Source organism: Apteryx mantelli, chromosome 18 (genome assembly GCF_036417845.1).
Source record: "Apteryx mantelli isolate bAptMan1 chromosome 18, bAptMan1.hap1, whole genome shotgun sequence".
In the NCBI taxonomy this organism is placed as follows: domain Eukaryota; kingdom Metazoa; phylum Chordata; class Aves; order Apterygiformes; family Apterygidae; genus Apteryx; species Apteryx mantelli.
In genome coordinates this window covers 17,411,787-17,427,163 of record NC_089995.1, presented here as the reverse complement: position 1 = coordinate 17,427,163, position 15,377 = coordinate 17,411,787, and the positions used below count along the sequence as shown (strand labels likewise).

The 15,377-nt window shown below is 41.9% G+C and overlaps 1 protein-coding gene across 1 annotated transcript; it reads left to right on the top strand.

The window, feature by feature from the left end:
• The first annotated feature begins 1,769 nt into the window (after positions 1-1,769).
• Positions 1,770-15,251, top strand: PCMTD2 (protein-L-isoaspartate (D-aspartate) O-methyltransferase domain containing 2). Its single transcript, XM_067307714.1, has 6 exons — positions 1,770-1,843; positions 4,848-5,182; positions 6,741-6,843; positions 8,975-9,146; positions 10,157-10,280; positions 11,810-15,251. Exons 2-6 carry the CDS (start codon positions 4,876-4,878, stop codon positions 12,190-12,192), a joined length of 1,089 nt encoding a protein of 362 aa, XP_067163815.1. The 5' UTR covers positions 1,770-1,843; positions 4,848-4,875; the 3' UTR covers positions 12,193-15,251.
• The last annotated feature ends 126 nt before the right edge of the window (positions 15,252-15,377 follow it).

Below are 15,377 nucleotides of genomic sequence, written 5' to 3'. Positions count from 1 at the left end.
TTTGAGTCTCATTTACCAGGGTTATTTCTTTTTCTTCCACTTCATGCTTGTTGTGTCTGGGAGGATGGCTATTTTTTTTCCACCAGTGATCTCCAGGCAACTTAAATCAGCAAGCGTCTTCTCTAGATGCTGTTATTTTGTCTCATTTTGTAGCCACACATAGTGTCAAATGATGGATCTACAGCCAGTCCAGACAATGTTGTCGGATCTGCAGCCTTAGGGGTCACACAGGTCACATAGCCTCAGTCGATGCTGTGTGGGTCACTTAAGGATGAAGAGGGATAGGCACTTTCAGAGGATAATTTATTTCATCCTAAAATGGGTGGGAGGAACCATCTTTTCCCCCATGTCTTGTCTAGTCCTGCCACGGTGGTTACAACTACCAACAGGGCCTACGTGACTAGGTAAAATCTAAATGAGATGCCTAACTTTTAGCCAGATATCATTAGGTGACAGGGATCCCTCCACTGCACAATTGGAGAATCAGAATATTGTGGCACTCTGCATGTTTTCCTTCAAGCCCCAGCTCCTGGAGACAGGTGAATATGCTGCTCACTTATTTTCTTCTCAGTTTCTTCCTGGCATTTATGGGTGCAGCAGAAAGCACTAGCATGTGACCCAAGTTGAATGTTTATAGGCTCAAATTGCAGAATATAAATTAGCCCCGGGAGTAAATTTTTTTTTTCCCAAGTTCCCATGATTTTTTCCAAGCCTAGCTAATGATATCAGAACATCTGGTGTTGGCCAGGCTTCACGCAGGAGGGCTCAGCTACGGCGCGTGGGCTGTGCATGCCAGCCAGAGACTGGCACCTCCCCAGCGCCAGCGCGGCTCTGCCGGTCCCACAGCCGGCCTGCGCGGCGCGTCCACCTCGCGCTGGGGCCAGAAACGAGGGAAGGGTAGAAGGGGTAGGGCTCGGGGGGGGAAGGTGGCCCCACTGGGCTGCGGAGGTGCTCCCAGGGCGATGCGGTGGCACAGAGGGGGAAGAAAGGGAGGTCTGGCCTGTCTTTAGGCCTGCTCTGCCAGCCTGGTCTGCGTTTAGCCTAGCTCTGTGGGCCTGGCCTGTTGGCCTGGTCAGTACGGAGACCTGGGCTGCATTAGGCCTGGCCTGTATTAAAGCCTGGCCCTTTGGCCCTGTCTGTATTTAGGCCTGGTGTGCAGACCCCGTCTATATTCAGGCCCCATCTGTAGGCCCAGTCCATCGGCCTGGTCTGGATTTAGACCCAGCGTGTACTTAAGCCTGGCCTGTATTTACCCTGGGTCTGCATCTACCCTGGGCCCGTATGTACCCCAAGCCTGTATCTACCCCAAGCCTGTATCTACCGTGAGCCCGTATCTACCCCAGGCCCATAACTACCCCGGGCCCATAACTACCCCGGGCCCGTATCTGCCCCAGGCCCGTATCTGCCCTGGGCCAGTTGTCTGGGTCCGTGTTTGGGCCCGGCCTGTCGGCCTGCTCCGCACGAAGGCCTGGTCTGTGTCTGGGCCAGGTTTGTCGGCCCAGGGCACCGCGAGGCCGCAGGGCGGTGAGGGGAGGGCGACCCCCCCGCCCCGCCGTGGTACAGCCCGTTCTCCCCCCCCCCCCGCCCCCCCGGCGCGCCGGGCCTCAGTGGTCCACCCCCAGCCAGCGCCTCCCCTGTGGGCCGCAGTGGTCTGCCCCATGGCCGCCTCCCCCCGCCCCCGCCGGCGCGGTGGTCTGCGCCGCGCGTGCGCAGTGCCGCGGCCCGGGCGCTCAGCTGGGGAGTGTTTACAGCGGCGGGAGCGCGGCGGGCCGCGCCGCGCCGCGGGGGAGGGCAGCGGGCCGCAGCCGCGGTCGGAGCTGGGCCGCGCCGCCCCGGCGCTCAGGTACGGCCGCGGGGGGCGGCGGGGAGACGCCGTCCGCTGAGCTGAGCCGAGCCGAGCCGAGCCGAGCCGAGCTGAGCCGGGCTCGGCTCGGCTCCGCGCTCGACCTGACCAGGCCGCCCCTCCCCCCCCTTCACCTCAGCGCCGGGCGGGAGCCTCCCAGCCCCGTAACCTCCCCTCCCCCCCCGGGCTGCCCCCCCCGCGGCCTCCCCTGGGGGCGGCCCGGCCTTCCCCCCCCCCCCCCCCCCCAGCTCGGGCCCGGCGCCGTGCGGAGGCCGCGATCGCCCAGATGTAGTTAAGGTGGGGGGGGGGAGCATCAGGTTATTTTGTCCTCCCGCCCCACCGTCTCCTCAGGGCAAGCGGGGGGGGGGGGAGGGGAGCGCTGTGGTGTATTTTGTCTTTATTTGCTTTTAACTTGTTGTTTGAGGGGGTTAAGGTGTTGGTAAGCACGGTCACTTTTGCCGCTCCTCCCGGAGCGGGGGGGTCGCAGCGGGTTTTACCCCGCGACGCTGCTGGGGCGAGGAGTTGCGTGTCTCTGTGCCTTGTGCATTGTTTTGAGGCCGCCGCGGCGCATCTGCTGGGGTTTTGTTTTGTAACCAGTTGCTTTGATTTCTGTGTTTTGTCTTCAGTGCTGTCTGAATGCAGCTTCTCATGACAGACTATTTCTTTTTTTTTTCCTTCCCCTGAAAAGGGGAAGATGGCAACATGCATTTAAAGGGATGCTTCAACACTGAAAGGCTGCTCGGTTTGGTATCTGTGTTCTGATCTGCTAACGACTGTAGTTTTTGCATGCAAACTCCATGCCTGTTTAAAGCTGTGGAAATCTGTATTTCATCCAAAACCCATCAAAAGTGTAACTGTGCTAACTGTAGAGGGAGAAGGTCTTGTTTTAAAAGGTTTTCTTAAAATAAGTCCTACTTGTAGTTTCTGTTCCCTTCTCTAGTTGGAGAAGAGTCACAATAGGAAACAGAGATACAGAGTTATGAGAAAAGGGATTTAAATGAGCAGATTCTTAAAATCTGCTGCTAAAACATTTATTTTTTTGAAAATAGACCAGTACTCGGTGGAAATAGTCATTTCCACAAGTAACCCACACCTGTTACAACTTGGTTATTCCTTGATCTCATTAGAAAATGTCTGCTGTTCATAGGATATGCAAGAACAGTTGTGGAGCTAAAACCAGGTCGGGCCAGTTGTCCTGGTGCAACATGCGTGCATCAGAGACGGCGAGAATTTTGGGGGGATCCAAAGTGGAATACTGATAAAGCTTTAACTGTTCTTCATGCTTTAAATATAAAAATGCAGTTTTTAATAGCAAAAAAGAGCCAAAGTAGAGGAAAGAAGTAAGCATAAGAACAAAATGCACTAAAGAAAGTCAATAGAACTAACACCTGAACAGAAGAGAATATTTTAATGCTGAACAATATGTGAGGTGTAATGACCAAATCTGTAGGCAATCTGCAGCTGTGCAGTTACAACAAGTTGTATGTAAGAAGAAAAAAAATGAGGAATAAAATTGGCTCATGAACCCACTTAAGTCTTAAGTTTGATGTTTTTCCACTGTGAAGTAACAGTAAAGCACAATAGTTTTGTGTAAAGGAAATTAAGGAGTAGCTATAGAAAGGAGAAGGATGGCATTTTTGGAAGTGCTGTTAATGGTCTGGAACTGGATTGGTGCGTTTGAGACATGAATGTATTAAAAAACCACTAGAATTTCCTAAATATATCATATTTTGTGTGTCTCTATAGGTAATCAGGATGGTATGCTATTTGAATAACTGTGAAACTTCCACAGACTCCTGCAGTTGTTTTTCTTTTCCTTTGAAAATGAAAGTGTATAATTTGTTCTTGCTGACTGTAATAACCTCCCACCCCTGATAATTTAGCTGTAGGCAGATCTTCTGATCCTCATAAAGAACTCTAAAGCTGCTGCTTCTGTGGTTATTGTTAGCACAGAAAGGCACTGTAAATAAATGCATTTTAAAATACCATTGTGTTTTCTGCAGTGGAACTTTTTAGGAGATGGAGAAAACCTAGATTATAATAAAGTGAGAAGTTCTTCTATGTTCTTCTCCCTCTATACCTTCTTCTCTAAAAGTTATAGATTTTTTACTGCATGGAGTGCATAGCATAGCTTAGTGGAGTGCACAGTCAAGGAAGGTGCTTGCTTTTCTTTCCCCCACAAAAGGACACTTGATTCTGTTACTAGAGATGATCAGTGAAATCAGCAGCGCCTGTAAGTCATAAAAAACTGCGTTACTGAAGTGATCCCAATTTGGGGATTAGCTCATTAGGACTTAGGAAGACCTAAGAAATTCCGTTTGCTTCGGTGGAATTTTTCTCTTCAGTTGCTGTCGGTACGGCTATGTCCTTTACTGATGATGATGCTTGAAGCTCTGAAGGAAAGAGCTGCGTAGAAGCATATTTACTAAAGGATGTAAGTTTGTACTTGTGTTTATGACTAGATCAGGGTTTTTTAAATATCTGTGGACTTGGTATTCTGATGTCTTTTCTCTGAATATGCCATTTGAGACTTTCTGGTTCTTACTGTCTCCCTTTTAGTCTCTTAACTTCTCCATGATACTACTAGAAATACCAAGTCTACATGTAGCAAGAATTCTGACAGGCAAGCTGGACTTTTATTATTGCTTGGACTTGCAATAAAAAATGACTTGTAAGCACAAGAGCTAGAATAATCCTTTATATAGAAGGCTTCAGTGAAACAGCTGACATGCTGGTAAAGTGTTGGTAGTGTATGAAGATGGACATTGCACATCTAAATTGTGTATTGTGATTTTTCCCTGTGGAGATGCTGGTGTCAGGTGCTAGATACCTGGTCTGTATTTTGGTTTTAACTGTTTGACTGGGGGGTGGCATTATTTTTCCGCTGCTCGCTGTACTTTAAGTCCTCAAAGAAATTGTCTCCTTCAAATTACTTTATATGCAACAGCTTCATTTAGTGTTCAAATGCATGTTCTAGGCCTCACCTTCCTTTATTCCTCTTTAGTTATAGAACTTGCAGAAAACTGTTGAAGATGGGAGGTGCAGTGAGTGCGGGAGAAGATAATGATGAGTTAATTGATAACCTGAAGGAAGCGCAATACATCCGGACGGAACTGGTGGAACAGGCATTCCGAGCCATTGATCGAGCAGACTACTATCTGGAAGAGTTCAAAGACAATGCCTACAAAGACTTGGCATGGAAACATGGAAATATTCATCTCTCGGCACCATGCATTTACTCTGAGGTGATGGAAGCTTTGGATCTACAACCAGGGCTGTCATTTTTGAATCTTGGCAGTGGCACTGGTTATCTGAGTTCCATGGTTGGACTCATCTTGGGTAAGTATCTTTTCAGCCATGTCAACTATTTATACTGAGTTAAAGCAAAAAAAAGTCTTGAAATTAGAACGGAAGCTTTCCTCATGTAATGAAACTAAAAAGTAGCTAGAAAACTAAAGAATGCATTAATCAGATTGGATAATTACTTGGGGGTTTTGCAGCCTTTGTTCAGGAACTGGCTGGGGCCCACGTTTCTGTGGCAAGTTAGAGTAGGCAATGATGCAGTTGCACATGTGGCTTCAGTGGATTCCTGCGGGACTGGGCACAAACTTGGCTTTGTTGCCCTGTATGCAGGAGCCCAGCTCAAGGTGACACGAGCGCCACACTGTTTAAACTAGGCTTGAACATGTCTGAGGAACCTGTGACTGTAGTTGCTCTGTGCCTCGTTTGCTTTTACACTGTCCAGTCCAGATCGAAATGTGTTTGAGATCTAATTTTGACTCTTACCAACATACAGATGGGAACAGAAGCTGTGTAAGAGCAGTTAGGACATCAGAACTGGCTTCGTGACCACTTCTACAGTAGGCACAAAGCAAAGCGTCAAAGTGTAATTGTATAAATATTATACTGGTAATTCTGGTGCTCTACTTACAGAAAGCTTGTCTTCTACCTTTCAAGAAGTAAATGGAATACACTACTTCTGATTCAGATCTATTGTTGAGTATAAGAAATTTGTTGCTTATCTGCTTTTAATCATGTAATAGTCTTTTCCTGGTAAGAATCGTTTGGTCTAGGCAATGACCAGAGTTTCAAACTGGTCACCCTAAAGAATTTTAGTCAGTAATTGTGGTGGTTCTGGCTGCTAGTGTAGATAATGAATGACCGTAGGATACCTATTATCCTCTTGTGTGGGGGTCAAGAATTTTAGTTGCTGAAATGTTTGTTGTCAGAATAGAGTTTACTTCCACCTCCGGTGACTTTTCATGAAATCATGTTTGTGGTTTTCTACTAGGTTTGTTGAGACTATTTAGAATGTCAACATATAACTTCAGGGCTCTTGAATTCTTTTCCTGGAAAAGATATCAAGTCAGTTTTGAACAAAAAATATAAATGATGAACAACATCTGTGTTTTCCAAATTATTTTTGCAGTTAATTGAGGTATGATATTTGGTGACTGTTCCTGATTTCTTTGCTGAAGAGATTTTTAGCATATCAGCAAGGAAGTATAAAAACTATATAAAGACTTTTGAGGGATTTATTAAAACAAACAGGCTATGGTTCTACATGTGCATGCTTTATCCGAGTTTTTTTTGTGTGGTCACTTTCACAGCAATAGTATTTCTTCAGTATCAATACTTCCTTACTATAGAGGAATTTCCTGCATAAGTAAGAGAAAATGATTCAAAATAGACTGCTGTACAAACGACAGAAATGGCAGGTATAGCCTTGCACTTCACATTGTATTATTAAAATACCTGACCCTGGGCAAGCACTGATTGTCTGACACTCAAGGAGCAATCAATCTTATGTAAGAAGTAACCAAAACTGTGTTCAGTTCTGCTGGATTTCATATGGTTGTCTTTTAGTCATTATCCTGGTGTTCTTTTAAATTTACAGGTCCTTTTGGTGTTAATCATGGTGTGGAGCTTCATTCCGATGTGATCGAATATGCGAAGCAGAAACTGGACTTCTTCATCAAAACAAGTGATAGCTTTGACAAGTAAGAATACAGAGTACCCATTAGGTTTCATTTTGTGAGTTTGGTTTTAGCTGTGGCAGTTCTTGCTCCCACATGGCAGCTCTAGATTCCAGGGTAATCTGAGGATTCTGGCTCCTTAGGCTTGTTGAGCTGAAGTGTGTGACCTTCTAAGCCGATGTGAATTGTGGAGGAGGGTGTTTCAGAAATTTTTGTAGTGTTTTAGTAGCAGTTCTAATGTTGCATAGCTTAAAAGAAGCTGAAAATCTTATATTAACATCTAATTGCAGGTAACACCTTGAAGCCTGTAAATCATAATAGCTGTATTTTTGATCTGAGAGCATGATTAGCACAAGAATATAAACAGATTTCTGTGATGGCCTACTATGTTCTGTCTGAGACAGAAAGAGGGTGTTTTAAAATATGAAGGTATATGATTAAGTTGGTACTAAAGCTGCTTGAGATCTGATTTATTTTCCTCCTTACAACCTCCAATCTGCTGCTGTCACAAGTAATAACTTTCCAGCAAGATAACCATTGCCAATAGTAACCTCAGCAATAAAAGTTGCTGCTGTCATATTTTTGGATCTGCCCTGTAGTTCGCTCACATGAGGAGGTAAAGCATCTCTGGCTACCTGAAAGTCCTTCTATTGTGTGGGGTATAAAAAGTCTTTAACGCTGGAATTTAAACTGCTCAGCCTTGTGCTGTTCCTGCTGTACTGGAAAGCTACTGGGGACAGGGCTGTACTTTCTTGATACTGGTAGCAGAGTGAAGGTTTTCTGCATAGAAGGTGCTTGTACATGGATGACTGGGTCTTTTGTTTGCTTGTTTTTTTCTCTTTCAATGTAAAGAGCCACATTGCTATTGTTTGAACTGGTATTCTAAAGAAGACTTTTTCCCTTGTTCCAGACAAGTAGTTATAAAGCAAAAAAGTCAGCTGAACTAGAATATTTGCTAGATGAATGTTGGGGGGGGGGGAAACTGAGGCTACAGTTCTAGTGCACGAGGAATGGGTTTCCATAGCATTAATTGGGAGTTTGTATAGATGGCAGGTTTCTAGACATGAATGTTCCATTGAAATTCTGTTTAAACTGGATATTGATCTTGTCTTATTTACACACATCATTTAAGCTGATGTGTTTCTATAAAAGCCAGTGACTTCTGCAGTAATTACACAGGTAAATTGGCCAATAGCTTATTTCTTCATAAAATGCTTTGGATTGCCTTCAGCAAAAAGCAAATACGTTAAAAACAAACTAGAGTCGATCAATCTGAGTTTCAAAAATCAATATGACTGAAAAATAGCTATTGCTGACGGAAGTAGCTGCTGGGTAATGTTGTGGGAACACCATGTGTAGGAATTGTTAGCCGAATGCTATGAATGTTCAGCGCGCTTTGCAAAAGCAAAAAGCTTCAGGAGGTGTTTATGAATAAACATGTACTATGTTAAGCTGCCTCTCTCCAGATGACAGTAGAGGAATGGATATGTTGCACAACTTTTATCAACAACAGCCTTTAAATGTAGGACTTAATGTTTTTGTAGATTTGGAGCATATAAGAAGCATCATAAAATTAGTAATTTTGCTTCTAAACTGAATCAGAAACGTTACAGGCAGAAATTCTATATACGAAGGGTGAAATCATGGTTCTTTTGAAGCTAATGGCAAAACTCCCATGGGCTTCAACAAAGCCAGCATATTTCTGAAGCATCAGACTGTAGTTCCCCAGAACATCTGAAAGCCATTTAAAAGCTTATGAAAATGCCAAAAAACACTGGTGCAGTCCTCAAAAGACTTTTACAGTTGGAATTGCAGGTTTAATATTTATATGTGGATATTATAACTGAACCTGCATCAGGTAACTAAAAATGGCTGGTCCTGAACAGTTGTATGCAAATAAAGCGTGAAGTTATGCATATGTACTCTTTGGAAGTTCTCATCTGTGAATTCTCATTTCAGTATTCTTGTGGTTTTGAGACTTGCAGCTGTGGTCTGTTCTGATAATCTGTAGAATACTTGGGCTTGGGAGAAGAAATCTTGTGAAATGTTTTTAAGTATTTTACATTGTTTCATTTCTTCCAGAATCATTAAAATAATTCATCTGATAAATGATAATATTTGTGTATGACATATGTCTTAACGTCTTCATTTTCAGATTTGAATTTTGTGAGCCATCTTTTGTTACCGGCAATTGTTTAGAGATTTCTCCAGACTGTACTCAGTATGACCGTGTTTACTGTGGTGCAGGAGTACAGAAGGAACATGAAGACTACATGAAGAATCTGCTGAAAGTTGGGGGAATTCTTGTCATGCCTCTGGAGGAGAAGGTGAGGTGCCTTTCTACCCATGGTTCCCTTTCAGATAATTCTAGTTCTGATCTTAACTTTGTCAGCAGCTCTTCTTGAGCTTGCCCTTCTTATGTAGCAGCACCTACTTAGTAGGCTGAAGAAAGTAGAAGATGCACCAGTTTTCACTATGAGTGAAATTGAACTCTGCACATCTCATAATATTTAAGAGATTCAGAAAATGGCACAGACTGGTAGAACTATGATCTTTTATTGTTAATTGCAAAGTTAGTTTCATGCTGCAGAAAAATGTAAGAAGACTTTGTTCAAATTTCAGTAAATAGACCAGATTATGTAAACTGTTAAAACGTTTTTAGAAAATTTTATGCCCATAGGGGCTTATGAAAGAGCATCAAAGATGCCCATATTTGCAAATGTCAGTGGATTGCTTTTTAATAAAAAGTGGGCAACTGCCCTGTGTGCAGACTCAAGCTTGTCATTCAGGTTGTCTTTTTGGTGAAGAGGTGTATTGTTTTAATGGACTTGAATGCCTGATGCGGTAGGTGTGTAACCTTTTGCCTTTAGTTGGGTAATTCAGATTAGCAGACTGCAGAATATCTTCCCAGTAAGATGCTGTGAAATTAATTGGTGTAAGAAATTTGAGTTGTAGCAGAAATCCAGTGATCTGCATGATCTGCAGACCTTTTTCGAGAGCAAATGTTCATCGGTGACTGATATATTCTCTCAATAGTCAGACATAGCTGTTCTGGTTCAGATGTGGTGAAGAACTGGGAGAACAGTGTGACCCAAACTGCCATTGCCCATGTTCTGTTACAATGGATGAAGTTACTTAGGGCTAATCCCTTCAGGAGTTCTGAATTTTATTAAAAGAACAATGATTCTCCTTATTTTACCTAGTTTTTTTGCTGATTGTAGTTTCTAGTACTTTAACCATTTGACCAGGCAGAGGCAAGGAGTTGTTTGTTCATTTTCTGTTTAAAAATCTTGACATGGTTCACACAATGGACAATGATCTGCTTGTTTTGGTTTAGTTGACTAAGATAACACGCACTGGTCCTTCTGCCTGGGAAACCAAGAAGATTCTTGCTGTTTCTTTTGCTCCTTTGATTCAGCCTAACCATGCAGATTCGGGAAAATCAAGGCTTGTTCACTTGCGTGAGTACAAACATTCTTAAATACAGGGGTTGTTTTTCTTGCTGTGTGGTTGCTAGCTGTACATTGCTTCCTTAGACATAACATCCCTATGAATTCTTTTCTTTTTGTGAAAATTACTCCAGCTGCTTCCTTCTTTGAACAGTTGTTCTATTAGTCTCGTGTTTGATCTATTTTTGAGTGTGTCTGAGGAGGCCTGGTGCAAGAATCAGAACAGCGTAAAAGTGATTTGTTGTGAAACTGTACCTAAACTTTGTGGGATACTTGGTCACAATTTTTGTATATGCAGGCATCTCTTTCAACCCTGAATCACATACTGTCGTGGTTCTTGGGCACCATGCCATGATGAGAGCATATTACAGGTGGAAAATGCACAGACTGTCCCTATGGACAAACATTGCATCTACCCAATTACATTTGCTACCAAGCTATCTAGAATTTTCCTGAACCTGAAACACTTTAAGGACCTAAGCTATGCAATTTTGGTTAGCTGTTTCAAGTGCAGGTTGTACCCAGTGGCCTCAATCTTTAGATTAAGATTTCAGCGTAGAGAGTCCTCTTAAGAACACATGAAGACAGAGATGCTTCCATAAAGAGATTAGTTGGGCTTTGTTCTTATTCTGGAAAGGTGTCTGTGCATGATAAAACAGCTCAGCAGTCCGTACAGTGCTATGAAGTCCATTAAGTGCCCATTTGAGCATATTTTTTATGGTGTCTGCTGTAGTGAGGCCTGCAGGTATTACATGTTACTCTTCCCAGTTCCTTTGTTTGGATCAGAAAAATACTTAGTCTTCAGTAGAAGAAACTTTTTGGTTTGGGTTTAATTAATCTTAGTTTATAGATGTGTGTGCATCAATGAGTCTTTTTCTTTGCTGTATGAGATGCGTGTTATGTTGTGCATTTGTATACTGGCAGAGTGCAGAAGATAGAACAGTCTTCCAAGCCATTTATGTGGGAGGTATTTTTTTTAATACAATAACTTACTGTATGCTTCTAATTACTTTTACCAAATGGTTTCCAGCCAGTCTTCACCCACTAAGTGGCAACAGTTTTTGAAGAGCATAAGTGTTGCTTATGTTTTATAAGTAGAGAACTGGGCAAAGCTGAAGTATTTTCCTGATAGGAAAGTCATTGTATGGAAAAGTTAACTAGACTTCAGGTCTGCTTATCTACAATGGGAAAATATCCTCCCTCTGTGCTATTAAACAGTTTCAGTGACTATGTCTACAGTCTTACAGTCTAAGACACGTGTATCTTAAAATAAATGTAGGGACTTGACATCAAAATGTGAAACTCTTCTTTCATCCCATTCTCTTTCTTCAGTTAATGGGAGAAATGAATAATTAAGTTTTGTTTGGGAAGTTACAATGCAGTTTATCAGAACTGACAGGAATTGAATAGAGCTGTTTTTGTAATCACAGCAGGGAATTCAAGTGGCTTGATTTAACTTGAGTGAATATAACTTTTTTGGTGAGTACTCTTGGGGTGTTTTTCTTCCTCAATATCTGTTCATGGTTTTCTTTTTGTTTTAGCCCCAGTGGCTGTTCGCAGCCTCCAGGATCTGGCTCGCATAGCCATCAGAGGAACCATTAAAAAAATAATACATCAAGAAACGATGAGCAAAAATGGAAATGGATTGAAGAACCCCCCAAGGTTTAAAAGAAGACGTGTGCGTCGCCGTCGCATGGAAACTATTGTTTTCTTGGACAAAGAGGTCTTCGCTAGTCGTATCTCCAACCCATCGGATGATAACAACAACTGTGAAGAGTTCGAGGATGAGAGACGAGAGGAGGAAGAAACTAAACCCTCTGAACTAAAGCCAGATCCCCCTGTAAACTTTCTGAGGGAAAAGGTCTTAAGTCTGCCTTTGCCTGATCCCTTGAAATATTATCTGCTTTATTATAGAGAAAAGTAATTTCCTTCTCCTAAAAAGTGGGAAGTAGACAGAAAATAAAGTACTACTTAGGGCTTGACAAATGTATACCACTTGCTTGCCTGCTAATATGACCACACAAGGCAGTAGGCTGGCTGGGGAATGTGGCTGCTGTATACTTAAACATGATAGCTTTTTTAAGTTTCTTCTTTCTTCTCAGTTGTGTGCTATAGTTTTATCCTACAGCAGGGTTTCCTTAGGAAGCAAGTTGGTGAAATGCTCGGCTGCTTACAGAAAGGAGGATTTAATTCCCCGATACTAACTGCACAGAGATGTTTGGAAATCTCATGGCTGCTCTACCAAATTGCAGTTTTAAAATATTATTAAGCAGCTCCCCAAAGACCTTTGTCCATGCTCTCTCCCACTAAACCTGCCATGGGTTTATATTGGTATGTGTTTAATGGAGGATGAAGATTACTAGTAAAAACTGACCTGGCAAATCTTGTTTCTTCCAGAAATCTGAAAAAGCACAACTTTTACAGACATGAAAGAAAAGTTTTTGGCGTTAACCCTTGAGGCATCCAGGTTTTGAATGCAGAAGGAAAGCATCAGCTCCCCTTTGGTTGGTCTCAGTTTTGCTTATAAACTATATATTTTTAGTAAAAGGTAGAAATGTCTTACAAAGCATTGGTTTTCTTCATGGGAAACATTTATTTTAGTGAAATACAGTCTAATATGAGATGTGGAGTTTTTTGTTTTTTAATGGAACGTAAGGCAAGGGCTGCGAAGCTGCTTAGCTGGCTTTGACAGGATGCTAGGGTAGTCGGATTTGTGACTGTTGTTTCTGGAAACATTTACAGAGTAATTCTGAATGGAGAAGAGGGCAGACAAGGAGATGCGTAGTAGTGAGTTTGTGAAAACTGACCGCGAAAGCAAAATCTGCAGATTTTTCTGTTGTGTGCGATAGTGTATGTCTGTTGGGTTGAACAAAGTGGAGTGCAGAGAGCTAGCCTGGACAGAGTGGCTTGTACTGTGGGAAATCGGCCAAGCTTAGTTTCGTACAGGGTATGTAGAAACCGGAAACAGTCTAGAAAGGCAAATTTAGTGGTTGTGCTACTGATGTAGTTCTTAGGTGTTGCTCTCTGGGCCTCCGCTGTAGTAAGGCTACTAGAATACAACTTGGGTAAACCTAGCCCATGCACAGTAGGTGGAATGAGGTCTTGGTAGTTCATTTTGTGCCTGCAGCAGTTAAGTGGATGCTCTAACTGGTTTATATAGAAAGACTTTGCACTCTGCAGTTTTGTGGATGTGAATTCTAATCATTATTCCCCAGTCTTTCTGTAATGGTGATGGAAAGAGATTTCATGTTTGGAAGGGTGAGTTTACTTAGTTCAGCCTGTCTGAAAAATTTACCTAAACTAGCAGAGGCTGGAAAGAAACCCTTGAACCTGTGTTATATGGAGTACCCCTAAAGCTGGAAGAAGACAAAATCCTCTCAGTAGGTAGTGCAGCTGTGTTAAGAAGGTATTGCCCCATCAGAAGCACTTATGTAGGTATCACTTTGATTTTTTTTTATGCTGTCTTTATTTCTGAAGAGGAGTGAATGAAGACTGTCTTGCCAAAAACATGCTGGATATTCAGTTAATGGCATTGAGCTGCACTGCTTGCATTAATGATAAATAGTGTTTTAAAGTCCTGGAACAGCTTTGAAACTAAACGGATAAACTCCTGTACATCTAAGCCCAAGGTGGAGAATTCTTCCTCGCTTAATAGGCTTTTTGTGTATCTTTGAGAACATTATCTGATAATACACAGTGTCATGTGGCTAGTGTCCTATAATAGGAAATAGTCATAGGCCATATCTTGCCTCTGGTGTCTTAATTCTCCACTTCTGGTCTGAATGGAACCCCCAAGCCATCCTCCTCCCTTAGATTTCTGTTTCTGTATTTTAAATGGGGCAGTTTTGCGGCCACTGAGCTGATGGTTTTCTGTAAATTTAGAAGTAGCCACTTTATAACTTTGGCAACTACAGTGGATTTCTTTTTCTACTGATGAATATCCTGAATATGGTGGTAAATGGAAGCCTAATAGAATCTATATGTAGTATTTCTCTGTGCTTCCCCAAAGGCTGTTATTTCTAGATTTGTTAGGCATTTTTGCTTAATAGCTGTCATGCTAGGAATGTGCCTTTCTATATTATGGCACAGTTTCCATGCCCCTGCATAGTATGGGATGCCTCCTACGTTAGCCTATCAGGTCATCCTTTAGTTTATTAATTGCAAAACTTTTTATGGATGTCATAAAGAAGTTACTTTAAAAATTACCATTAAAGTTGAGGTTTATATGAATAAACCATATTGAGGTTCTATTAAAGCTGACTTAGTTAAGGGAGAGTGTCTTTCATTTAGCCCTGTTTGATTCTTCCCTCCTTCTCCCCTCTCCCCATAATTATAAAAGATATTTTATCAGATTTTTCACCAGATCTGCCTTTTTTATTACATTTGCTAGATTTTTGTAGCACTCTATAAACTGCATAAAATACTGCTATTTTTCCTGGATAAGGTTGAATAAATATATATACAGGCAATTTATGTTCTAGGTTGTCAGATTGTCCCCTTGTCCAAAAAAACCCCCACAGATCCAAACAAACCCATAGTAGAAATTTTATGTGTAATATAATTGTGAAATAGTATTGCTTATAGCCTGTAAATGAAGGGGAACTGTAAATACATTTTCCCTGTGCACAAGCACTTGCACTGTAGTTTTGTATGCATTTTTAGTAGAGTAATTGTAGCTTAATTGTTTTTGTATAGTCTGTCTGTAAGCTCTCTAGGAATTTTACCTGCTTTTACTGTTTCTTTTTGTATTCCAAGTAGTCTTCATTTTAATTGTACGTGACTCCATTCTAGGTTTCGATAGTGCAGTAAATGTGCAAAAAGAAACTTCAAATTGCTTTAATCACCAGTGTGTAAGTTGAAAAATCTATGTATAGAAATTATAGTAAAATTGGCTTGAGGCATGCAAAAATGTTATGCAATTTAAAAACTTTATTAAGTGTTTCTGTATCAATAAATTCAGTAAAGACTTTTTAGCCTTCTTAACATGGCTTTGCATCATGTTGTGATTAGAATGCTTTGTGGATAAGTACTTGTTTTCATAATTGAAGGTTAAGACACTAGAAAAAGCATTTAATAATATGATGCAGGTGCACAGTTGTAGATGAAACC